The sequence below is a fragment of the Pipra filicauda genome, unplaced genomic scaffold (genome assembly GCF_003945595.2).
Source record: "Pipra filicauda isolate LSUMZ 115617 unplaced genomic scaffold, ASM394559v2 scaffold192_size1418226_pilon, whole genome shotgun sequence".
Taxonomy (NCBI): domain Eukaryota; kingdom Metazoa; phylum Chordata; class Aves; order Passeriformes; family Pipridae; genus Pipra; species Pipra filicauda.
In genome coordinates, this window is record NW_024104301.1 from 622,371 (window position 1) to 649,166 (window position 26,796).

General features: G+C 44.1%; 1 protein-coding gene across 5 annotated transcripts in view; it reads right to left on the minus strand.

Moving 5' to 3' along the window:
* Positions 1-5,149: 5,149 nt before the first annotated feature.
* LOC113997697 (MLX interacting protein) overlaps positions 5,150-26,796 on the minus strand; it is a 49,620-nt gene continuing 27,973 nt past the window's right edge. Inside the window, exons 9-20 of one of the 5 annotated variants that reach the window (XR_005563192.1) lie at positions 26,039-26,690; positions 23,016-23,137; positions 22,154-22,340; positions 21,295-21,419; positions 17,167-17,265; positions 15,358-15,485; positions 14,220-14,343; positions 13,407-13,536; positions 9,769-12,928; positions 6,733-6,790; positions 6,496-6,600; positions 5,150-5,346 (exon numbers count right to left, since the gene is read on the minus strand). Coding sequence is in view for 1 of the 5 variants with exons in the window: in XM_027739762.2 (XP_027595563.1) it covers positions 12,807-12,928; positions 13,407-13,536; positions 14,220-14,343; positions 15,358-15,485; positions 17,167-17,265; positions 21,295-21,419; positions 22,154-22,340; positions 23,016-23,137; positions 26,039-26,690 (1,689 nt within the window). In the remaining 4 variants the exon portion in view is untranslated. Of the gene's footprint in view, positions 5,347-6,495; positions 6,601-6,732; positions 6,791-7,562; positions 12,929-13,406; positions 13,537-14,219; positions 14,344-15,357; positions 15,486-17,166; positions 17,266-21,294; positions 21,420-22,153; positions 22,341-23,015; positions 23,138-26,038; positions 26,691-26,796 lie in introns of those variants that run through there. The other 4 variants (XR_005563193.1, XR_005563195.1, XR_005563194.1 and 1 more) reach the window with 4 other exon arrangements.

Genomic DNA, 26,796 nt, shown 5'->3' on the forward strand with positions numbered 1-26,796 from the left:
TCTTCACTCATGTGGAGGGCACTGACATCACAGCCACATAAGGCCATCAGAAAACAAAGTTCACAGTTGAAAATACCAGCTCCCACACTTGGAAAAAAATAGGTGAGCTCCAGGAACAAAAGCCACAGCTGTCTCAGGTCAGCATCAGGTCTCCGTGCTCTGAGATTGATTTCCTTTTTCCGGTGATAGGTGTTGAGGCAACGGCTACAAATTCCATTTTAGGGAGCTGACAGCAGCATGTGTCAGCAGAACTTCACCAAATGACTTGCAGATTTTATGTGATGTCTCATGGTTGCGTGATGGAAAGCTGAACTTCTCAGGTCGGGTTTTACAGGACGGATGCTGACCTGTTGCCTTATCAGCTCAGCAGCTTCTCACAGCCGTGTACGGACAGGAAAGGATGAACAGAGCACACACAGGCTAAGAGATGGTGGCATTGCCTGGAGCGGAACGACCAGGCAACCTGCTGTCCTCAGCTTAGGAGAAGACGAAGTCAAATCTAAAAATCTCTGAAAGACCATTAGCAGCAGTTGAACTGTGTTTCGTGGAAAAGCAAGGATGTAAAAGTGCTGCTTCTTTCATTTGCATCACTATTTAAAATAACTGCCCCCACTGCCTTCAGTGCTGCACAAAGAGATATTCCTGCTCTCAGAGGAAGATCAGCTTCCTTGTCCGTCCTCCCTGGCTATACTCATCTGGGAGAGCTGGAAGGGGACTGGCAGTGCCCAATGACCTCTTGATGTACAAGCTCGTGCACCTTCCACTCATCTTCCTGTGGGGCACTGGCCGGCTGCATCTCTCTGCTTTTTTGGTGCTTCCAAACAAGCAACCCTCCAAGATCATCCTTCTACCTGAAAGGAGCCGTCTGCACCCACCACTGTCTTTGTAGGGATGCTCCTAAAGAATGCCCTGCACAAAGAAACATCTCTCTTTCTCTTTCTCCCTCATTTTACCCCCAAATAATAATAAAAAATCTCAAATAAATTAAATACCTTCTAGAACTGTCCTTTTCTAGCTCTCCCTCAGCACTCTGCTGTACTGTGTGCTGCCCCATGCACAGGCCACGGTAACTCATCTCTTTCTTTGCATTATTTAGCACCTGGGAATAGGGTTGTGCAAGAAGAAAAGCTTCCTAGGTGGCTGCCTCTGCTTGGCTCTCAGTGCTCCCTCAGAACCACCTTCAGTTTGGGACTCTCCTTTGATGTGGCCTCAAGCAAACAACCAAGGGCTGAAGTTACAGGTTGGTGGGACCTGAGTGCAGAGTTGTACAGGGGAAACGTCCTTTCCCATTTCAAGCCTTGGGAATCAGTTCATCCCAGAGAACAGTCCTTGAACCGGTTCCAGTCACTTCGGAGGAGTTCATGCACGCACCAAGCTTTTTATTTTCAGAAAGGACTGTTTCACGTGGAAACCAGAACTGATTACTTGGATACCAAGATGTTGATCCTTGAAAGTCTTCTAGTGACTCGACACACACTCATTTTTGAACTTATGATCACCTTTCACCACACCTTTAATGACAGAGGTGGGAAGTACAGCATCCACAAGTGTGGATGTGTCACAAATGTGGGTTTCCTCTGCTCTGTTTTCTGTCCCAAACCATCAGTAGTTCTGCTCTCTTGAGTTCGTGCTTGCAAACCCTAGGGATAAATTTCCTCTGGTTTGGTGTGTATGAGAATTTCCTGCATTTAGTTACAGGAAACAGAAAATAACCTCAGGGGAGTTAGAGAGATGGGTGACAGGGATGGGGAGGTGTGATCCTGGGCATCCTCTGCTGGGTTACATGAGAGGGTCCCACCTTGGGGAAGGGTCTTCCAGACATGCAGCAAAAGGATTTATACACTGAACTGGAGGCCTGACCTACCTTGCACACAAGCCTCCTGTGGCTTTTTCACTCCCTGCATTGGCCCACTCTTACAGTGACCCTGCAGGAGAAGGTCGCTGGCTTTGGGCAACAATAATGTGCTTGCAAGCTCCAACCATGTCTATTTTAAAAGCACAACAGAGTTTATATCCTAACTCCTACATTTTGGAGAGCCCAAGGATTTTGATGGGATGGCTAAGCCAAGCATCCCAAACTCCTCATCAAACAGATGACAGAGGACACCACCTATGTCTATGGAAACTGCACCTAGATCACAATCAGCGAAGACGCACTCGAACCAACTTTTGATGTAATCTTTCGAAAAGGGAAAAAAACCCCGAACTATCACCAGCAAAAAAAAAAAAAAAAAAAAAAAAAAAAATCCTGTGGGGGAGCCACTGACGCAGGACTCCGAGGTGCTTAAATGCAGCCTGGCTGGGCCCAACCCAGCACTGCAGGCACCAGCAGCTCCAGCACCAGCTCCCAGCCAGCAGCTCTCCCGGCCCACCATGGAACGCCGAGCAGGTGGGTCTGCCTTACCCTTGCTCCACATTGTTGAGGTGCATTGGTTGATGTTCATCACTAGCTCAGGAACTTCATGCTTTGAAAATGTATCATGCTGCACAAACCCAGAGAGTTTTGCAAAAAATTCTGCGGAGGGTTCAGACCTATCATTGTATTCTTCCTTTTCTTTTTCCTTTTGACTCTCCGTCTGAATGCAGAAATCAACAGCTTTGCCATCTTCCTCTTCTGTTTACTGGTTCCTTTGGGCTCCTCAGCACCAACAGAGAGATCAAAAGAAAGTAAAATGACTACAGGACAGAGGCAGAAGCGTTTTCCCACTGAGATAAAGCCCTTGGTAGCAGTGATAGAAAAGAGAGCCACTGAGTTATTGGGATACTATGTAAGTACCATTTTGCATGTGCTGTGTCTGTGTCTGTGGAGAAATCTCTTGAGTTATTATAAAAGACCATGGTCTTCTGATGGAAGACCATCAGAAAAGAAATATTTAGGTTAGAAGCTAAAATAGTCTCTTCTCTGTATTCCATGCAAGAAGAAAAGCACTGATACTGCATTATTTGAGGGCAGAGTTGGAGCAATGGCCAGAGCAGCTGCAGAATGGCTGACTTTGCCTCCAGTGCTCCTTCTCAGTCTCCAGAGTCATGCTAGGCTTGGAGGAGGCATCTTTTTGGAGGAATCCAGTGAGATCATTGGAAACATGGCAAGAATTACCTTGCTCTTCAATCTGATCCTAGTTCTTGAGCACTTTAGCCAAAACTCCTGCTCACCCATCCTCTCCCTGGAGATGCTAAAACGTGCACTGAACTCAAGTGTCAATGGCTCAGACAAATTACAGTTCCTGAGATTGCATTTCCAAGAGTGTGTTGATAAAAATCAACATTGACATTTCCTCTGAATTCACTGCTGAAATTAAAACCATCTCTGCCAAAAGAGATGAGAACACACTCAGGCCAAACCAGATCTCCGGCATAAGGAAATTTTGCCCACACAGCAAAGAATAAAAACCAATACTTAGAAAAGCTGCAAATGAGACAAGCAGGGCACGAGGAGAGGAACTGCACACTGACAGCCACAGACAGCGTGCAATACCTGCTTGATCAAAGGGGTGTAGGTGTTGGTACAGCTATTGAACCACAACCAAAAACCCCAGTGTACCCAAGTGAGAAATGGAAACCAAGGGATTAATAACTTCCCTCTGCTCTCCCTCCCTCACAGGAAGCTTGTGTCTTTCCAGCACTCCAAGGTGAGACCCAGCTGCTGAATAAGACCAAAGTCAAAGACATGGTGGAGAGAATACCTGACTGCCCAGCTTTCCATGCCAACTGCTGTGCTCTGCACCACATTTACAACATCCTGCAAACCCTGGGGAGCGACATGGAAACAATCTGTAACACGACTGCCCGCGATGTTGTCGCCGCCAATCTCAATCAGCTGAACTCCACCCTGAGCGAAGGAGCTGCATTTTACACCTGCAGGAGCACGGACCTGCCGCGGGTGCACCTCAGCCAGGGCCAGCCCGTGGACTTGGCAGACACAATGAGCTACATCTGGTTGTTTTTAAAGAAATACAAACAAATTGTGCAGAATACGAGAGAAATGTACTCTGAAGCAGCAATTTAATACGCCGGGATGAAAAGGCACTGGAGACCTGGCTAAATGTGACCTGTCAGTGGTTATGGGATCAGTTTGCCAGAAACAACATTGATAAAATACTTGCTACTCTATATAACTATGTAATCTAGTTTAATTTAAAGGATGAATGTCTTAAGTTATATTATTTATTATAAAACTATTTATACTATCCTATTTGCAACAGCATGTAAAAAGGATGGACTAATGTGAGTCAGGATAATTTAATTAATCAATCCTGACATAAATAAGCAAACAGGAAATCATAACTTTAATGTTATTTATATTTTACCTTGCAGGGTTTTTTTCAGAAGTTGATTGTCAGTAGATTTTTACTTCTCTCTCTACTAGTGAATTTTATTTATAAATTTATATCTAATCTATTTTTATAAATCTATTTAAGCAATTATATAGTTTATATAGATATTTATTCATATTTTAACTCATATTTTAATACTGAAAGGGATGAATGATGTATTTGCTACTTAGCAGATGCATGGTTTTACTCCTTTCCTCTCATTACTTTTGGATAGAACCTGGAATGGACAGAACCTGGAACTTAATTAAAATAAATTAAATAAAACCAATGTCACTGGATTCTCTTTTTACTATCTAATACTTTTTTACACTATTTTTTTGCACTGAAAGCCTAGTTGTTTACTAAACAACAAACTGAACTAGCTGTTTCTGGTTCTTATGCTAAAAGACACTAGAAACAGCACATTTTTATTCATAAACATAAAGCTTTCAGCTTTGTCCCTTAAATTCCTGACTGGTTTCTTGTTTGGATGAATCAGTGGTACTAGAAAAGTACACGTTTCCCAAGAGGAACAGGGGGACCAAGCTCCTTGCTGGAGCCAGGGGAAGAATTCCTCCCCAGTGGACCCAATTTCAGACACCTCTGCGGAAACGTCACATAGTGGTGACATCCAGCAGGTGCAATTCCAGCCTCACAGCCTTCATTTTTAATGGAAAAGGATCACTGCCTGGGGGTGTGTTTATCCCCAAGGCAGAAACAACATCTACTGACCTTTTCAGGTGGGGTCAGCAAACCCCAACAAGCAGGAAAACATTTGTATCCTGAGGGCTTCGACATCACCACTGCCAATGGTTGACACAAGCCACTTAGGCACTCGCTGAACCAGGGGATTATACAGGGCCACTCCCTGTGGTTTCCTCTCCTCTGCACATCTTTTCTTTCACCTTCTAAAGATATAAATAGCTCCACGGAAGTGTTTTCCTTGGAGAGGGAAACATTTTCTCAGAAGCTCAAACAAGATGTTAAAGTGAGTCAGATGGTCTGTCCCAGCTCACATCACAGGAAGAGCAACCTGAAAAAGATGAGTTGTTCTCCCTCACAGAACTGTCCCACCAGCCCTGCTGACTCAGCTCAGCTCAGGAGCTCATAGGAAGCACAAAACTGTGGAGAGCTGTGGTTCTCCTCACCGGAGCTGTAAGAGACGGGTGCTTTGCCACAAGGGTTTGGGCTGCAGCAAGGCAGGTGGCCTGATCCCATGGCACTGACCCTGCCTGATCCCATGGCACTGACCCTGCCTGATCCCACGGCACCGACCCTGCCTGATCCCATGGCACTGACCCTGCCTGATCCCACGGCACTGACCCTGCCTGATCCCATGGCACTGACCCTGCCTGATCCCATGGCACCGACCCTGCCTGATCCCATGGCACTGACCCTGCCTGATCCCACGGCACCGACCCTGCCTGATCCCACAACGTGAACCTTCACTGTCTGCCCTGTCACCTCCTGGAGGAAGCCCTCAGGGATGAGAACAGGCAGCGAAGAGCTTCTGAGTGCAAATATAGGTAAAAATACATTTAAAAAAAAATCTAGTGAGCATTACATTCCATTCTTTCACATACAAAGCGAGCCCTGAGCTGTTTGCCCACTGAAGGGTCAATTCCTTTACAGCAGTGATTTCATTTGGCATCATTTCCATGGAGCAAATGCAGATCCACTTTTGGCAGCGTTCGAGGATTAGCAGAACCAGCCACAAAAGAAGCCACTTCAAAAACTGTCATTTGGCACATCAGCTCAAGTTACAGCAGCCTCCATGAAATCACCACTAAATCAGTAGTACAGAAAATTTGCTCTCCAGCCACAGCTTCCTCCCACAGAGCTCCGACAGCATTGTTGAGCTGATGTGCAGCAGCTCTGGCATTTGTAATGCTTGGCCAAGAGAGAAGTCAGGCTCAAGTGTTGGTTTACCACTGGTTAAATAGCTCTGCTCTTCACTGCCTACTCTTATGAAAATGCTCTGTGAGACGAAGCTACAGATTTCTGAAAAATTAAATGCAGAGTTCAAAAACTGCTGCACCCTCTGGAACTGCAGGCCTGACTCATCAGAGGTTCTCATAAGAAATATTAAGTCAAAGGCATCAACGACAAGGATAAGATCAACCAGTACAAACTCTTGTGTGGTGATTTTAAAATAAAATCCTTCTTTTCACTCATCTATTACCTTTTACTTCAACTAGAGCCTCAGGCACTCAATGCTGCTTCCACTGGGCAAGGAAATCCAAAATACACACGAGGTGACAACTGAAGCACAGGGAGCTGGAGTGTCCTACCAGGGAAAAACAAAAAGCAGTCATTAAAGGCAAGGATGAAATGTTCTTAATTTCATTTTTTAAATGGATTTAAGCAGCTCAGTGCCTAACACTGACATCAATTCCATGGGAATACCATGTTATCCAACCTTAGTGCTGCTCTGCAGACTCCACTGTCCAGGCAATGTGTCAGACTCAAATCCAAGCCTGCAAGAAAGTAAGACCAACAGGGCTCAAGGCATTGGTGCAGCACCTACAGGCTTAATAATTTCTTAGAGAAACACCAGGGCTGCCTGGGAATTACTGCATGTTAGAAGTGCAGAAATGAAAAAAAAATTGCCAAATGAGCTCACTCACTGTTGTGCTTCACAGAATGAACAATAAGGGTCTGACCACTTCAGGAATCATCAGAACGAAAATGATGCTTTGCAAAAGGTGAAAGAGAAGCTCAGGGGGTATTTAGGGCTCTGCACACACCTGGACCTGCAGAGATGGTGCTTTAGCCCCTGTTATCCACTGTCTCTTAAGCTGATTCAGTGAAGCAGAGGAGAGATGACTAGAAAGAGTTATTTTCAATTTTTGCTAATCTGGTTAACATTGACTCTGGTGAGACAGCAAACAGCCCAGCACAGAGCAAACACAGCCTGGGGGGCCAAGGCACCAGGAAAAGAAATCACTTGTGAGCTCCAAGTAAGCTCAGAGTGAGTCGATTATTTCAGTCAAGAAGAGCCCAAAGGGACACCAAGTTTCCTAAAAAGAGTCCAAACTTCAGCAGCTCCACAGAGGATACACAAGCCTTGCACTGCAAATGCCAAACATGCAGATCCAGAGGGTCACTCCAGCATCATTTACAGGGAAAAAGAGCTCTTGCCACCTTTTAGAGCTGCAAAAAGGCTGCCAGGTGCTGGCCCTGGCCCAGGAACAATTCCACTTACCCATTTCCCCACCTCCAGTTAGAAAATAAAGGCATTACAACCAGTTTCTTCCAAAAAATATCCTTTATTGTTTTGGTTGTAAATATAAAAAAAAAAATGCATTGCACAATTTAACAGACCTACTGAAAAGTGCTACATATCAACAGTACAACAGAAGTTGTGTCATGCAACAGAACAGGAAACCTAAGCAAAGCAAGAGCACAACCTGAAGTCCTCATACCTTCAAGCATTTTTTTTTCCTTTTTAACAAGAACGAATTCCATCCACTTAAAACACATTTAAATACAAGGTTAGAAGAAAACGAGTAACTTATGAATTGTATTGTTAATTGAAAGGTCTGCTCCAAACACTGATGTCTTTTGATTGAAAACCTCATTCATGTTGGAAAAGTTCAGATATAAAAGAAGTTCAGACAACGGCTAGAAAGTAATTCTATTATATACCTAAGATGTGTTTCTTTGTAACTGAATTATTTAGAACTCAAGTTTTACAGATAAAGCTACAATTTGGTACTACCTCTTCTGCTCTAACACAGTAAATGAGCAGGAAATTCAACCAAGAACGAAACAAAAGGAAACTTGAGGCTTAACTGATGTTGTGGGAAATACTGGGGCTCTATAAAAGAAAAAAAACAAATGATTTCCTCTGAAACTCAAGTGTATAAATATAGGAGTAACAGAAAAACTCCTGTTGTCTCACCTAATTAAAAAAACTCCTAAAAGTTATCAACAGTTGTCCATAGTCCTCCAAGAGTGGTATGACTGAGTCCCTAAAGCAACCTAAAGTGGGTGTCATCAGCCTTTTGTGGGTATTTTTCCATGCAATAAAGGTGAAAAGAAAGCAAAAAAGAGAAGGAAAAAGGTGAAAACAGTTAACAACCCATTCTATTTTCAGCTACATCTTCCAGCTGGCAACATCAAGGCAAGAATTATTCACTCCAGAAACTCAGAAAGTGAAACAACCTTCATATAATTTGCACTACAAAAGCATTACCTTACTGAATGTTTTTGCAGTGAGCTTCTCTCTCTGTTCTCAAACTGTTCTCCAGGAGTTTGGGGTTTTAAAAGCAAACAAAACTAAATTTCCCTGTCCCTGTCACCTCTACCACACGTGCACATACACACACACTCTCACAAAGGAATGTAAAAAACCCTGAAGATACAAAGGGATGATGTTTTTCAGTACAATTTGACAGCCCTTTGTCTTTTTCAAGCCACTTCAGATTTAGAGGTTTAAGCACTTGCATATTTTCTGGTTTCTGTCAAGCCTGTGGTCTGACAGCCTGTACATGAGTGTGTGCGCTCGTGAGCACGGGAGAGGAGAGTGGTGAATTCAGCAGGAAAGGTGTAACTTTTTCCATACAGACACACAATTACTCACAACCTCAGTTTGAAAGGGACACAGATAAAATCCTCTTAAAAGCCAGGGAAGCCCCACTTTGTCCATTCACAGAATTTTCCACAGAGCATTGTACTGGGGGGAACAATGTATGATGTGATAAATCAAATGCATCCACGACACCAAGATCTAAGGCACAGATGGAAACATTCTGGTCAGCCTCCCTTCAAGGAAGCCTTCCCCAGGGGTTTAGAAAAGCATGGAAGAACATTCCAATCAGCTCAAATGGTAGTAATCAAGAATCCTTTGGTTTTGTGCAGAGATCAGACTGTCATGATGAAGTGTGCACTTGTCTGTGATCCTACTACTCATTAATTCCTTCAATTCTAGCGTGTGCCTGGAGTTTCACCACTTACTCCTCCAGCTAAGAGGAGGCTAAAAACTACAACACAAGCTAATAACTAATCCAGATAATGCCCAGAACTTGTGTTTGGGGTGGGGGCCATCTACAATATCCTGCCTAATAGAATTCAAGGTTGAAAAGAACCACTAGACAATCCCAGTTTGACTTTGTGCATATCACAGGCCACAAATAAATCATTTAGCCATTTGTTTACTCAGTGAAAGATGTTGGATTTGAATGAATATGACTTGCATTCCATTCTATGGGGGTTCTCTGAAAGTTTAGCACCAATTCACTGAAGACAGATGTGCATCACCTGTAATTCTGTGCAGATATAGGCACTGTGTGTTTGGCTTGCTTTGGTGACACTGAGGAAATCAGAGCCCTTAGGTTAGGGGAGAAAGTCTTACTAAACTTTGGAAAAAAAAATAGTATTGAAACTCCTCAATGGGTAAGAAAGACAGACTAAGGAGTTCAAAGTGGGAAACTATGCAGGAACTAATACATACGTGGTCCATCTCTTCTCATACTCAGTAGTTCTACTGCTCAGATGTGAGACATAAACCAGCTCTTTCCTCCTGTGTTTCCAAATGAAGTGAAATCACTCTCCTCACAAGGCTGACTGATAAAAGAAAAGAATTCTGATTTGCAGCAATAGGGGGACAAAAATATATTGAATCACTGCTTCGAAGAGCAGCCACATCATTTCTGGTAATTGCACTACGTGGAAAATATATTTTCGCTTTTCCTTCCCTCCCTCCTACACTCTTGCCTAAGTAAGCAATCTGTGATTTACTTTTTTTCTCTTTACTGTGTTAAGATTTGCAGATTTTCAATAGTGCTTTGAATTTGTTTCTCCACCACAATTTGATAAAATAAGCACTTTCCCTCCAATTGTAACCAGCTCATGATGCAATGAGCTTGATGGCTTTTCCATCCACATCCAGATAAAAACTGTGAATCGATAAAATGTTCAGCAATTCAGTCAAATTACCCCTTCCTGTTCCTTTCAAATCCCTTTTAGTTTCCCATCCAGTGAGATCTGGGATGTTAGGATTTAAGCTGCCAGATTTCCCTGGGCCTTGAAGCATTTCTTGTACTGCCCTTTGCTTGCTGAGACAAAACTCCAGCGTCATCGATACTAGAAATGGTAAAAATCACACACGATCATTGCTGACAAGCAGGAGACAACACTGCAGGGGAGGCTTTACTCTGAAAGCTCAGCAAAAACCCCAGTTCTTGGACAATGTGCCCACTGATTTCTTGCTAGGAAACCAGAGGTGTTTTTGCCATGCAAACACCCATGTGGTATCTGTGCATCTCAGGGAGATTTTAGCCCACAGAGGAAAGGATGTGAGGGACCCTCCCCAGCTCATCACAGTGTTAAATGACTTCACTGGCATCAAGTTCACAACCAGTGATAAAAGCGGGAGGATTTAAAGCACTGGTTTAAAAAAGAATTTACCTATTCAACACTTCTTACCCAGATGCATCCCAAAGAGTATTGCTTAATTAATTACAACATTATGTATGAAAGATCTAGGTATGGATCCCTCCAGAAAATCTACTCACTATTTAATCACTATGACAACCTTTATACACTATTTCAAACCATTCCTTAGCTGAGGCTTGGATTTTTGTTGGTTCTGTCACAGGGGGACAGGTTTTCACATGTGCCACAAACTTCAAATTATATGTCAGATTTGCTGTAAAAAAAGAAAGAAAAAAAAAGCATCTCCTCATCTGTCTGCACAGCTACAGGGAGGCATGTTGGGACTCAGCTTTGCCTTCCCCTTCAGCTCCTTTTCCTCCTTCAGCCCAAGGTACCTCTGGTCATGGAGAAGGCCCTGAGGTTCACCTTCTGTGCCTCCTCCTTGCACATTCCTGCTCACACAGAAGGGAACTCTGCAAGGAAAGCCATTAGCTGCAAAATCTCAGGACAAATCAAAACCAAACCCACGCCCTGTGCTTAGTCCTACTCCCCAGGCCTATTGTTTCCTTTTAAATTTTGGCCCACCAAGTGGATGACAGTGGGGACAACGCTGAGAAAAACTCCATCTCCCAAGTAGAACCTTCTGAGCCTGTTTACGAGTGTGCAACCCCCACATGTTCCAGCTGCTCCTCATTTTAGCACTGGGACAGGTCGCAGATCACCTCCAGCAGCCTGATCTTGGAAGAAAACTGCTCAGAGGAGGGAGGAGGGAAGAGATGCCCACAGTTTGCATAGCTCTGAAGAGTCAGAATCAAACCACAAGTGGAATTACAAGGGTCACAGGATCATTCCAGACTATGAGCTATCAGCTGGAATGACTATCCCAGTGCTGTCTCAGGATGGACAATCCCTGCTGTAACGAGACTCAGTCTATCTGCAGCAGAGCACAGTCTGTGCTGAGACTGTCACAGAAAAATGTTATTCAGTATTTTGAGTTTTAAACATATTTTTACATGTTTTATAATTCATGCTGAACATAACCTTCCCATACAGACCAGGTTTAGCAAAGTCCTTCAGGTTTTTCAGGTAGAAGACAAAAAGAAGAAGCAAAAAAGACAGAGAAGCAAAAAACTGACTACAAGTCCATGTGGTTTGATATAGTTTCTGAGATAATAAAAAAGCCAATTTCTTACCCTTATAAACTCAATTCTTGTCTCTGAAGTGCTACTACATTTACCTATGGATGTGTTTTATATGTGCACATTTTGTGAGGATGGCAGCTGAACCGTGCAGAGTGCAAGAAAACAGCTCATTGATTAAACTGGTATAAAATTCATAAATTTATCCTAATTGGAGAATTTATGCAATCTCAAACTGCTTTCTTGCACTTACTGCACAGTCTGCTACTCCCTTGCAATGGCTATATCAGGAAAAAGAATAAAAATCAGCTACTTTATTTACTAGAAAATAAAGCAAGTCTGATCATATGCAATGATACACTCATTAAAATAAAAATACACAAAACACAGCCTGAGATTTTAATTCTAGGATTTTTGCCATGAGTTGACATCGTTAACGGATTTTTCTTCTCCTTTGGTTTTTCGTGTGATCCTGTTTAAGAATTTTCTCTATTCAAGTAAAACAAATGGAACTGAACACCAGAAAACAAAATAAAGAGCACATTTCGCTTCATGAAATCAAAATAATTTTTCCCCTTGAAGAGCACATTCCTTGGTGTACAGGATTTACACTTCAGAGAGCTTAGTACTCGAAGGTGTTTCATAGAGATCTGTTACACACAGATGAAAATGCTGCATTGATGGAGACATATTGCTGCCTGCAGGACTCAAACCTGCTGAGTTTACCTGAGCTTGGTGTTTTTCTCACTGAACGGAGCCAGCACAGCACTGGAGAGGGATCAGAATGTTGGGACAACGCTGCGTCACTGACAATGTTGCATCGGTTGCACGTTGGCTGAAGGCAGAGCCGGACACCCCGAACGATCAGGGTGGTGGAGAGAACCCTTTCTAAAGTGCACAGGCTGACAGGAGCCTCACCAGGCTGGGGCTGGCAGGTTCTCCACCCCATGGACAAGCACCTCAGTGTCTTTGGTTGTTAGGTTTCTCCAGCTCTCTTGTTCAGCTTGATCACGGCCTCCGTGGCTTGTTCCGGCAGGCACGACGGGTCCGACAGGATCGACGTGGTTGTGCTGAGGTGCCGGAGGGTGTTCAGCACCACTGCAAAAAAAAACAGGCAGAAAAGCAGCAAGAAAAGCCATTAGTCTGACTGATCTTTCTTCTGCACCCCTTGACAATTATAAATGTAAATTTAATACTTGCTGAACTGTAAGGAGGAACAGAAGGTCATTCCAAAGCTGAACATAAATCTCACATCTTCCTTCATCATGAGATAAATCACACTGCCAAACTTATTCCAACTAGAGCTGAATATTTGAAATTTAAATGCAGTTTAAGGCTGTTTAAATTCTGGTATATTCAGCAATATGGTTTTTTTCTTCTGTTCAGTGTTAAACACGGAACCAAGTGTCTTCTCAGTCAGAAGAGGTTCTAATTTTTCCACTGAGCTAATAAAAAGGAAGTGCAAGTCATATTCATCATGTGCTGTCTTTGTCATCCTCTGACTTTCAAGAAATGATATTATATATGGTCTCACTTCCTATGATCTGGAATAGCTGCAGGATGGAACTTCACTTACTTGGCCTCAGAACAGGAAGAGAACAGTGCTGATCCAACCAGGCCAGTGCTGTTTCATTCAGATCCTTAAAGCTTGTTGTGGAAACCATCGCATTGAAGGACTCAAACAATGGCTTAATGATAATGCTGAACTGCAAACCACCAAATGTTAAGGGAGACATCAAAGGAGGAGTTCAAAACATTCTCTGGGAAAGGCTACTACACAGAAAATACTGGATTTCTTAATGGACTTAACTACTAGAGGGATTGCAGCATTTCAAAAAATATTTGTTCAAACCTGTAACACTAAGACAAAGGAAAAATGAACCTCAATTCCTAATGACACTCATTATACTTTGGACAATCCCTCCGTACTCACCTGAAAGGGGAAAAAGGCAAGGGGGGAAAAAAAGAAGGGAAGGGGGAGAGGAAAGGAAGGGGGGTAGAAAGGAAGAAAAGCGGGGGGGGGGGAAGGGGAATGTATAAGTTTGTAATTTTTTTTCCCTGAAATCTTTGCTATTCCCTCCCTGTGTAGGTCTTCCAAAAGACAACCAGACCTGCAGTTACAGCAGAGTCCTAAAGATTTCTTGCAGTACCTCACCTTTGTGTTGCATTTTATTTTCCAGTTACCTCCCACACATTTAAGCTGAACAAGCTGTGCCTCAAGACAGCCTGAAGGCAAGGATTCCTATCCATGCACAGATGTGGATGAAAACTGAGGACATTTGTTATTTAAGTAACTTGGCTTAAAGTCACAGCATCAGAATCCCAAGTTCTCGGCTCTGAATGTCCCAGTACCAAACTCTAAGTTCAGCAGGTTGATGTAAAAGGATACAATCCAAAACTTCCAGTTCTGCAGGGTCCTGCTCCTCACATACTCGTCAAACATCCTCCTCATGTGGTCAAACCTTTGCCGCGTTACGGGAACCCCGGTAGCCGGGAGCTGCTGTTGACACGAACTGGAAAGATGTTCCAAGGTCAGGATCCCACCAAAGAGGACACAATTCTCTTCTGGACTAAATCAGAGCATGAGAAAAGTGTGTACCCCCACTATTTCTGATCAAGGGGCTCCCCAGTGCACGAGGCTGACAAAATGTAACTGTTCCAGTCAGGAATACAAACTGTTTTCCCATCAATTTTGTCTGTATTCAAAGTGATTCTCAAGTTGCTACGCACACTTGTTACAAGCAACAAAACTGAAAACAAAGTATAACATAGAATAAAGTAGTTTTGCGCATCCAATCAGGAGAAGGCACATTAGGAATCAAGGAAATATTTACAGTTACTCCTAATGTTACAGAAGAAAATGTAATGGAGATTCTGAAGGGACAGATCAATTTAAAATAAAATGAAACAGACTCCATCATACTTTTTAAGAAAAATAAAAAGGTTTTGATTTGCTGCTAATTCTAATATCATTCCTAAGCCTAAAACTTCTGGAGATGGAAGTAAAGCCACTGGGGTTCTCAAGGTGCTTTACAGTAGTATGTAACAATCATAACCCCACAGAGCAAACTGAGGCAGCAGGAAAGCGAAGTGATTTATCAGAGTTATATTCAGCCAGTGACAAACTTCCAGAGTCCAAGTCCTGTGTCTTATGTGTTCAATCCTATTTTCCTGTAAAATAGGACTGCATTTGAGAAGAAAACTGCAGCAAAGCCACTGAGAAGAGTAAGAGTGTTTGATCACCAGTGAGCACAGCTTTATAAATTAAGCATCACCACTGGCTTCTTCTCAGAATTATTCTGATGTGACACATCTTCCCTGATGCTGCCACTGTTGTGCATTTGTGCTCAGAGCTTGCTGAAAATCCACACAGTTTGTCCCAGTGCCCATCCCACAGGAGCTCTGCCTTTAGTCTGGAGCTGATAGCAACTCCACTGCTCTTCAGCACCCATCTGCTGCGTGGTGTGAGCCCTGGCAAACACTCCCTCTGTTAACCAAAGCAGGACAGAAAGCTCTCCAGGTCTCACATGATCGTGGCGTTCAGCTCCTCGATTTCCTCCCGGAGGCGCCTGGTTTCCTCTTGCATCTGGGTCCTTTCCTGCTGCAGTTTAGCAATATATTCTACTGCTCTCTGGAGTGTGATTGCATGGCTGATCTAGACCAAACACAAACACAGAGCTCACCTTCTGCAACAAAGTGAGACACACGAAGAGTTTGCCCCTAACCTGCAAAACACTCACAGAAGCGCTTCAGCACCTCAAGTTTCAGCACCTTAAGTTTCCTTCACTGTGGTGCAAAACACACGATCAGGCCAAGCAAAACACTTCAGACACTAAACCCTTCATTTCTCTGACTCCTCTTTGAACTCTAGTACAGAGAAATGTGGCTGCAGTGGTTGTTTTCTTCCAGACATTACATTTGTGCTACTTTGTTGAAAGAAGTATTTTAATAATTTAAAATGTTTTGTTTCATTATCTGTCCTCTTAAAAATATTTACAATTCTTACTTAAGTACTGAAGGATGTACTACATCTGCTGATAGATTTATGGTGCTGGTAGAAGCGTTGTTTGAAGTTGACAATATAGATTATTTAGTTTGGGAAACCTGAAGTTATTAAACAGAAGGTAACATGTCTAGTTTCTTTCAAATACACTATTCTGGTCAAGAAGTGAAATTCTGATGACATATCACCTTGAAAAATTATGTAAACAAAGAACAGTGCTACAGAAAAGGCTTTCATATTTTCCATGGTTCAAAAAGTACTGGTTTTACAGGACATTTAGAATTTTGTTGTACAGATAAATCTGTATTTCAATTTAGCAAAGTTAAGTAATGTAGCCAGAATATGTTCCTAATTTGGACAAAGCCATTTGACAACGAGAAACCAATAAGGAAGTTTTTCTCTGTAAATCTATGCACAAAAGATAGGTGAAAGGGAAAAAATGCCTTGAGAACATCTGCCAGGCTGTGGGCACAGGGCCAGGTTCTTAAAGGCAGCTGAGTGACATGAGATGTGAAGGGTCCTAGAGGGATTTTCCACATCCCCCGCACTGGCCATGCTCCTGACTTCTCCCAGGAGGCAAAGGTATCAATGGTGTCAAAGTTTTACAGATCTCCCTGAGCTTTTCCATTCTCCCTGTGCCTCACTGACATGTTTCAGCACTATGTGCAGCACACACACGGTTGCTCTGCCCTCTCTCAGCTGACCAAAGGGAGCTCAGCTCTGGTTCACGTGGCAGCGTCCCAAACTATCCAGCTGTGCTCATAAATACAGGCATTAACTCAGGCCCAGGTCAAGGTGTATTAAACCAGGCCCAGCATCACACCAGCAGCATCTCCCTGGTTTCTGGCTGTGTCAGGCACAATAAGCTGACAATACTGGCTGGACCACAGTCTTCTCAAGTGCAGCTCTGGGGACCAGACCCACCCAGAACGGGTATAAAAGCCAATGTGTCAGAGGAAAGGTGGCATTACAGTAAATGCAAAGTCAGCTTATGCTGCAAACATGACAAACACCTTCATTACTGGGGTCTCAAGATCAGTTTTTCTTCATTCCCTGTTGGCTTTAAAGCTGCATTATTTCATCAAAGACTTGTTAATGTTTGAAGTTGCAGCAGAACAACAATGTCTGAAAGATGAAGTGCTTCCACACACACCTGCTGACTACAACCCCTGGATTTCTCCCCTTCCCTTTTCAAATCCCTCAGTTCAAGTATCTTCACTGGCAGACCGGCATTCTCAGTCAACAGTAAAATGATTAAATTTATTAACAAGTCTTTCAGAATGGCTCTGTTTTACATTTCACATCAAACTGTTAGTGCTGCCCAGGTACTCACCGACTTGGAGTTGGCTGACACCAAACTGCTCAGGGCACTGAAACCAATCTTGATATTAGACCTTCGTTTCTGCTCTGAAAGATGCTTCATCCTTCGATTCTGCATAAAGAAAAACCAGCTCAGTCTATGCTGTTCTGCTTTACTGTTCTACTGCTATGATTACTTCAGCTATTCAAATTCAGTCATTTTTGTTGACTTGGGGCATTCACAGTCTCCCCAGTCAAAGCCATGGAACTATAAATTTGCAGTCAATGATTAAGGTTTTTAAAAAATAGCTGTCACTGTTTTAAATTCAATTCCAAACTTTGTAGGTTTCCTTCCTAAAGTGTAAGTTTTTATTTACACCATTTCTGAAGTCAAATTCCAATTTTTGAGGCATGCAATTAGTTAAGATTTTGTTGAAGCTTTTCTGTTTAAAACAGTCCATATCACTTATTCCTAACACATACAGAATGTCTACTGATGTAACAGGCAGCCTGACAAAAAGAAAAAAAATAAATAAGAATCCACAACACCGGCCTACCCTGAGGATGAAGACTTTGTTAGGGATGAGCATTTTCATTTGTAGCTTTAAAAACTTACTTCCCCTCAAAATTCTTGTGAATTAAGTTCAGCTAGCTGAAGTCTTTTAACTGCATACTTTTGTCTGAGCAGTTTTCTTAGCATGAGCAAAAAAAGTTGCTAAGTCTTGGGCCACAAGCTGCAAACTTGTGGGAGACAGAGAGCAGTGCAAGCTGCAAGATAAGGAAGCTGTGACTGTCAGCAAAAGCTGCAATCTGTCCAGATAAACCAGCTAATAACCTGTCTAGAGATAGGAAAAGAATCCAGCAAGGAACAAGAAGATCCTGGACCAAAACCCGCCACTGGACCAAGGGCCATGGGCAAGGTGTGTCAAGAGCATGTGAAGAAGGTGCTGAGTGTAAGGGAATAAAAGCCCAGGGATTTCTCAGCTCCAAGTCCCTCTCCAGAGGCACCAGCCCCAGATGTTCCTATGGAAACCTTAACAAAGAACTTCAGCTGCAGCAACTGTGAGGGATTTAACCCATGAGCCTGCAGAGCTGTCTCTGTACCACCCCGTGCTCCTCCCTCTGCACTGCCTGTTGATTTCTCCTCCCAGTTGCCTCTGCTTACCCTGTGGTTTCTGTTATCCCTGTTTCTCTTACACTGCAGTCAGTGGTGGTGGGGGGGGTGTATTTCTGTGTGAAAAGTTCCTCCCCCACCTCCAGCATTCCATGTACACACCCATCACCCCTGGAACCTCAGGAATCTGGTTATGGGGGGGAATCAGATGTTCAGGTTAAAGGAAGATACCGCTTGATGGGCACCATTATTGTCTATTATTTGTTCTGAATATCATCTATCCTGGGCCAATGTTGACCTGTTGGGGTAGATGTTCTGTCCAGTTGAGCAGGATAAGACAGTTACAAAGTACATGGAGTTGGTCCTACAGGCAGGGGGAAGCTGCAATGCTCGGTCTCAGGTTGATCCTGACTGGAATTGCAAAAGCTGGAGATAATTGTCAAACAGTGGTTGGAGATCCAATGAATGCAATTAGAACTTGTGAGGACATAAGAGTAAATTGAACTAAAGTACAGGAATGTAGACAGAGAGGAACACCCCAGCAACTACTGGGGAAGATTGCGACAGGCTTTGTTGACAGAGTTCTAATAGACAGAATTCTTCATTGACAGAATTCTAATAATAAATTGGCAGCAAGACTGTTTGTGGACCAAGCCACCTTTGACATCTACAACTGTTTTAAGCATCCTATGCCAGGTTGGCAAGGAGGAAATTTGAAAGATATTATATTACCTGGAGGTTCAAGGCTTTTACAGCATGTAAATGATCTGGTACTTGCCAGCAAAGTATATGAAGGTTGTTTGAAAGATACTATTTGTCTGTGTAGAGCTTTAGCAGAAAGAAAAGGTCACCCTGCATCTCCTTCTAAGCTCCAGTTGTGTTGTCAGGAAGTAGAGTATCTAGTATTTATATTAACAAAAAACCAAAGATTAGTAGACCCAGAATGGGTCAAGGCTGTGATAGAAATTTCTTGGTCAGTAATAAAGAAAACAATTGGGAGAAATTTTTAGGCACAGAAGGATCCTGCAGTCCCTGGATCCCCAGGCTGCAGAATTAAGTAAACCATTGACAGAAGCTCCCAAGGCAGAGGAAGTGGAGTCTATACATTGGCATTCAGAGAAAGAAAAGACTTCTCAAGCTACAAAAGGAGCCTTAGTTTCTGCTTCAGCACTGGGATTGCCAGATTACTCCAAGCCCTTTGAGCTATTTATGCAGGAGGACAAAGGAGCAGCCGCAGATCCCTTCTCAAGGCTGGGCCCACACAAAGCTGGGCCCACACCGCCGCCCCGTGGCTTCTGCTCAGTTCAGCTCAGCTGGAGCAGTAAGGAACCACTCCCATGTGACAGCCACGGCACAACAGCCGTCCTGAAAAACCAGTCACCGACAGCCTGGAGACTGAGACAGAATCCAATACGGAACAAAACGGCTCCAGACCAAAAGCCATCCCTGGCCCAAGAGGTGAGTGCCAGGAGGGTGGAGAGCGTGTGAGGAAGGTGCAGAGACCGTAACGGTACAAAAGCCCAGGACTTCTTTGTTCTGGGTTCCTCTCCAGAGGCACCAGCTTGCATTGTTCCTACTTTTTTCTTGGAATTGGATGTCTGGGACTCTGCTGCAGGAAACCTGGGGTAAAGAAACTTCTTTGTAACATAGTTTGCCCTTTCAGAACACATTTCTGGCAGAGTGAGGCCTTCCAGTAGTAGCTCACCATCACCCCACTCTGGAAGGGAGGAAAACGGTGTAATAAAGCAGTGAAGTGGCTGCTCAAAACCACAGAAAATGCAGGTTCAAGAGCAGAACTGCTATTTTCGGTGCCTTCTATGCTTTTCCAAACTGAAATAATGTTACCTAGCAATACAGAACTGTTGAATCTAACTAACAATGCAGAGGATCAAAAGAACATACTCCTAGAGACTGGCAAATACCACTGCTTCTCTCTTTTCTTACAAAAGAGCTACTAACAATACACATCCAAAGTAATTCCTGTCAGAGCAGCTGAGTTTAAATGGCTATGAAGCCTATTTCATTGCAGAATTCTTACTTTTAAGAACACTGTTCCATCTAGTGACCCCTTTCCCACCATCAGCTAGCCCTGTTAATCTATTTCTCTGTTAACTCACTCTCTAGCAGCAAGAATAGGCTGCAACTACTGGTTGTGAGTATTCGTGCCATGCAAATCACTGCAAACTTGTAGCATGGTCAGCAAGGGCCAGTTCTGATTCTCCTCTGCAACAGAACTAGAACTGAGTGCAATCACAGGCTGCAGGTGTTAAACTTACCTTTCTGCCCTGGGAGAAATCCAGGTGGTACCAACTCACAGGATAAGCAGAGCAAGAGAAGCCAGACAGGGGTTGGCACTTGCAAAACTGTTAAGTAACACTCCCTTTCACAACAGAACTAATGAGAGGGTTGCAGCTGATTGTTCTGCATTGTTTTTTTGTGGATAAGTTTCTCATACCATCACAGAAAGTGTTCTGACAAGGTCAGCTCGTGTGTGAGGCACAACCAGCGTCAGGTTCTATCTCTAGACCGCCGAGTTCTTACCCCAGTAATTCTCGAAGGGTTTTACAGGTGTAACTTGTAGAGTCTGTGGAGCTGCTTCTCTGTGGAGCAGCAAAGCATCACTGGAGACATGTAAGTAACTCAGCAGGTCAAGAACTTCCCCTCCAGCGATGGCCAGAGCCCTGCAGACTGAAGAGCCCCAACAGAACAATGGCAAAAAGCCACGGTTTAGAACACTAAGCCTGAAACCTTTGACCAAGTAAACTGAGACCTGTCACAACACTCCTGTGAGCCACAGCAGGAACTGCTGTCATGACCATAAGGACCTGCAGAGGTACAGCTAAGCCTGGCCCCTCTGGTGACACATCCCTGAAGAGCAGAGTAGATTATTAAAGACTGACATTTTGAATTGAACAGAGCAGCACAGATGCAGCAGCAAGCTAAGCCCAACACACAAATATGCTACTGTCCTGAAGTACAACTTTCTCTTGTCCGTGCTCAGAAAAAAACAGCAAAGGAGAAAAGCCCCTCAAAGGAAAGGACACACACCTTAAATGCAGCCATAGTAGGGTCAGTGGCAGGTTTTCCTGAGCAGCTGTTCTGAGGAGACTGAGGGCTGGGGCTCTGCTCAGAGGTGCAGGGGGAAGCTTGGCCTGAATTCTGGCAGTCCCGGCCTTCATAAAGGAAGAAACACAAGTCACATTAACAAACAACTTCCTGTAGCAAATGTAACTGCTGAGAAGTTTCTACTCAGAAATGAACTGAAATGCAGTCGGTAACCAAATTATACTGTTTGATGCAGCAACCACATGCTAGAAAACACCAAGATTGCTGGGAAAGCTTAGAATTTCATGGCACAAGCATAATACACCTCAAATAGCAAGATGTAATACTCCTTTCACACACACATAGTTCAGCAAAGGCATGTCGAACACGTAGGCTGCGACTCCATCGTCCTGCTGGACTGCCCCATTTGACTCCAATTGCCTGGGACATGATGGTGACAATTACAAGCCATTTAATCACCAAAACCAGCTCCACCAATGCACATGCAGAAGGATCTTTGCACTTACCTACTGTGTCTGAGATCCTCCAGTCAGAATTAGAGTTATGACACTGAACAACAAAGCTATTCAGCACTTCCTACACAGATGCCTTTCAACAGGTTTAATTTCTTGGTGACTATGACAGCACATCCTTTTAGAAAGGAGCCACTTGCAGGAAGCACAAAATCACAGTTTGTGGGAACGCTGCACAGTCATTTAAGACAAAAATTGCAAACAACTGGATGCAACTGAAGCTGCAGGGTAGAAGGGGATTATCCAGGGATCCTCAAGACCCTGCCTAACCAACAGAAACACACTTACATGTGCAGGGCAGAGAGAATGCTTAGAGCTTTCTAACTTACTAGGTGTAGGTGAGGGAACTTGTGAACTGCAACTGTGGTTAGGGATGTGCTCTCCTTTCACCAACACATCCTGGACTACACTAGGAGAGAAGAGATGTGAGACTGTGGACTGGCTTTGTTGACTACTTGGTGCTCGCTGTGCTGGACCAACCAGAATGTTACTACGGAACTCCGTCACCCCGGGAGCCTGGGAACAGCACAGAAATAGCACAGAGAAACACAGAGAGAAAGAGAGAGCAGGGGGGAGTGTGGGGGCACAGGGAGAGAAGGGATGAGAGAACGGAGAAAGTGGGGAGAGAGAGAGATTAAGAAAGAGAAAGAGAGAGAGAGAGATTTGTTACCTTGCCTTTCACTAAAAGCAGCAAATTAATACATGATTAACAATCTGACGACAAGAAACAAGGGCTAATATCTAAGGAATTGGCAGGCACCGAAGTCAGGCTTCTGGCAGGAGACCAGTGTCCTTTCATAACTTAAAGCAGTATTATAACACATCAACAACATAATATACTAAAATCTATTTCCATCTTCCTGCACACAACATATTGGGGAAACCCACTCACATACTCAAGGCATGTTTTCCAATATGTCAGTGGAAAGGTGACTTTCCTGGCTCCTTCCAGCTTAAAGCACAAGCCATCCCCATCCACAGCACTGTTGGAATCTTAACGATAAAGTGCTTCCAGGCCCATAAAGTAACTAAATTAAAGACAAGCAAACGTAATGCTGATTGCACAAATGCATACACTGGGTAACAGGTCATTTAGAGGACTCGTTACCCTCCCGAGCACATTATGGCTCTCACTACTTGCAAATAACAGGCCTAGAAAACAAATATATGATTTTTTGTTCTTCTCCTTACTCTGACAATTCCAGCTGGTGCAATTGCAACATTAGACTGAGACGTGGCTGGCGTCAAAATCCCCTCTCTTTTTAAAGGTGCTGGAGTTACAATCACAGCTCTGGACTGTCCCTGAAAGGCAGCTGAAGAACACAATTCAGTTAGAATAGTTAATGAGACAAAAAAAAAAAAAAGTGGAGATTATTTTGTATGAAATAACTTGTCATTAAACAGGGGGATGGATTATTTGGCACCTATTTGGTAATATTTCACTGCAGTGCAAAATGCCACCAGTTTTCCATTAATCTCAATCCCCTTAATCCAGTACAAAGGACTCCAATACATCAGTTTTTTCTGAGGTTTTTAGCGTCAGTGTTTCAAGGTGAATTTACAGAGGTACATAGTAATTCAGGGAGCTGCAAAGTGTCTTCATTCTGTCAGAGCTGGGTTTGACAGGAGGAAGATCATCTTCACCTCTCCTCTCACATCCATACTTCTTGTTCTGCTGACCCAGGAAGGGTCAGTGATCCAATACTTCATGCTTCCTTCCATATATATTGAATCCTTTTCCTCACCACTTCATTCTACCAGCTTCTTTCACTATCTGGTTTTACAGCTGCCTCAGATGACACACAAGCACAAGACAAACAAATGTGATTGGGAATCAGCACCAAAATTCCAGAAAACAGGCTAAAGAACCAGGAGTTTTGCAGTGCTTAGACAGCTAGAGAGAATTCTGAATAGCAGCAAATGTCTCCACATAAATCTGTGAAGAACTCCATTTAACCAAGGCAGATGTGCAGTTGGTTCTTGCCCAGAGTTCAGAGAGAACATGATGGACCCTCCTATACTGTCACTAAGGGAAGAATCAGGCAAAGACAAAACTTCCATCTGGTTTTTGAGAAAACTGAACCAAATTTATTCAGTTTCATTCTCGCCTGTATTGGCTTCAGCTCTCCCTCGGACTAATAAAGTCATGATGCATGAGAAGTGTCACCACAGCTCAGTGCCTGCAGTTTAGCATCAGGATTCTGGAGGGCACACGCAGCAGGACGGGGAGACAGTGCAGGATTATCTAATGTCCCCTTCCTGACTGATCATCTGTGACTGTGGTTTGAATCAGGTGGAGGCTCTGCACATCCTTTACCCGAGAGGATTGCACAAACCTTGTGGCAGCCCTTGCGTGGGGCTGTCGGGCACAGAGCTCTGTCACTGGGACACAGGGAGCTCATTCTTTGAGCATTCCCACGTCTAAAGCCGGAATCACAACCCTTCCACTGTTCACTGACGTTCAGCTGGACTTAGAACATCTCTATTGAGCTCAAGTGCCTACTCTTAACCAGTGCATTAATGCTGCTACACAGGCTTGGCATTCCTGACTTCCACATTTGGGGAACTGTAATGATCAGCAACAATATTTAGAAATCGCTTTACACGTTTCAGGTTTCTGTCCTACACATGCATCTTTTGCAGACTTTTCTCTTGAAATCGGCACATTTATCCTGAAGAGGTGATAGGAGACTTCTTCTCCATGTGAAGTCTTGTACCTGATGAGACAATCTGTACAGATTTTTGAGTCCTAATACCACTAGGCAGTAGACGTGATGCATCCCTTTCTAACACAAGACATAATGGCATTTGCTTTATACTCAGGAGATGATTTGTTTGTCCTGAACACAAGTGACAGGCATAAATGCATCAGTGACCAGTACTGGCATTTATTCTATTGCCAAAAATAAAGCTCTAGTCTTTATATAAAGTCTTGGATTTGTCCCCGGAGCTTGGTGTCCCAGTACTTAAGGAGCACTGTGATCCCCAAACACACACCACTACCAGGAATGACAAACAGCAACAACTTTAAATCTAGATGAGAAATGAAGTCGTTGGTTGTGATGGTCTAGAAGCAACTGGTAAAGCATTGGGAAAGTGATATATGGGGTGAGGAAAAACCCAGGAAGCACTAAGAAAGCCAGAAGCAAAGGCTTTCTCAAAATGAGTTGCCTACTATGCTTTACTAGGTGAGAAATGCCTGTCTTGACTGCCGAAGGTACACAGACTCTTTATAACACACTATAGACAGGACCAGTGCCATTAACACCCTGGTACATTAATCATGGACCAACCTGATTCCAGTGACATGTTAGAATTAGATCCTTGGCTCTGTTCTTCTCCTGAACAGTGATTTTAATTTTTATTTTTTTTTGGTGGGTAAGCTCAGTATCAGGCCTTAGCAGACACACCTACTCCCTAGTAAAGCCTGTTTAACAATACTCCTCCAGGCAGGGTTTTTCATGAATTATTGTTGCTCATTTCAAGTGGCTGAAGTCACTTGGCCCCCAGCCAGCACAAGTCTAAAAACAGCCTGCAATAATCCCAACAAAAAGCTTGCTGTCTGTCCTGCTCTGGCCTTGAGCTTTCCCACAAGAACCACCACAAGCAAAACTCCCTCTGCTCATCTTGCTATTCTTAGCTTTGTGCCAAAGGCTCCAAATCATACCCAGTGTGGAGGTCCCAGCACATCAGTAGGTGCTCGTGCTCCGACCTGAAACCCATGTGCTCCTGAGGGCATCTCAAGAGTCTGTAGACTGCTCAAGATAAAGATCTCCAGTTCCCTCAGGAGATCTCCTGATCTCTCCTAGGGAAGAGCAACCTCTCTCCCTACCATCTCCTCCTCCGTGGTGGCTGAATGCTCTGAGGGGCAGAGTTCATCCCAACAGCATGACCTAAACTGAGCTTTCCCTGGGCCAGGAGCACAGAGCCCATGTGCTGATGCAGCTACAAGCCCAGCACCGCTGTTACAAGGAGAGACCCCCTTTTGCAGGTTGGCTTTTCACACTCACAGCCAAACTGCTCCCAATCCTTGCAGCAGTCCAGAGCATCCCACTGATCAGTGTGGCCACACCCCAGTGCATTCAGGGGTTCCATGGACACCCTCAGCAAGTTGTATTTTTACTTATTATGTAAAGCAAGAAAAGCAAGAAGGTCTTTCCCTCCTGCTAGTCCCACTCAGAAAGGAAACCCATCACCCCCACAGTGCTGCTCACCTGGGGTGATGAAGGCATTCTTTACCAATAAGGACACTGTTTCAGGCTTTGGAGCAGGCACTATTTTTTGTGACTGTTTGGGCCTTGTCCCAGCACTGGCCAGAGGAACAGCTTTGGGGAGTGCAAATGTCAGCTGGTTCTGGAGCTGGGGCCGGGGCTGCCCCTGCACAACAGTAGTCTGGAAAGCGAGGTTACAAGGCACTCCTGCCCCCGGCTGCTGCGTGGCCAGGACGACGTTCTGGCTCTGGCTGAAGGTGGTGGCAGGGGCGTTGTTGGTCAGCGTGGCAGAAGCTGTGTGTGTGATCACTGTAGATTCACAGAGCCCAAACTTGGGGGTTTCTGGTGCAGCAAAGGCAGCCGGTGCAGGGCTCAGGGGCACCGCCGGCAGCGGGGACTGGTGCTGTGGAGTCGCAGGCTGAAGCAGCGGCAGGGGGGGCTGGAACACTGGCATGAAAGTTTGTGGCCCGCTGAGAGACGAGTCTGGAGAGAAGTCCGGTGGCTGGATGAAAGATCCCCCACTTCTAATGCTGGAACACTGGTCAGTGCCAACGTCAGGAATGACGGGAGCAGGTACTGAGGAAGCAATCAGTCCATCATCGATGTTCCCTGCTGGAAGCGTGTTGGACAACGACCCCGACGGCAGGACAGGAGACTGACGGGAAAGACAAATATTACTGATTCAGACATGTCTGAACTCCTCCTGAAGAGCACATGGCTCATGTCAGAGCCTTCTGTTTTAAACACTGAGAATCCCTCTT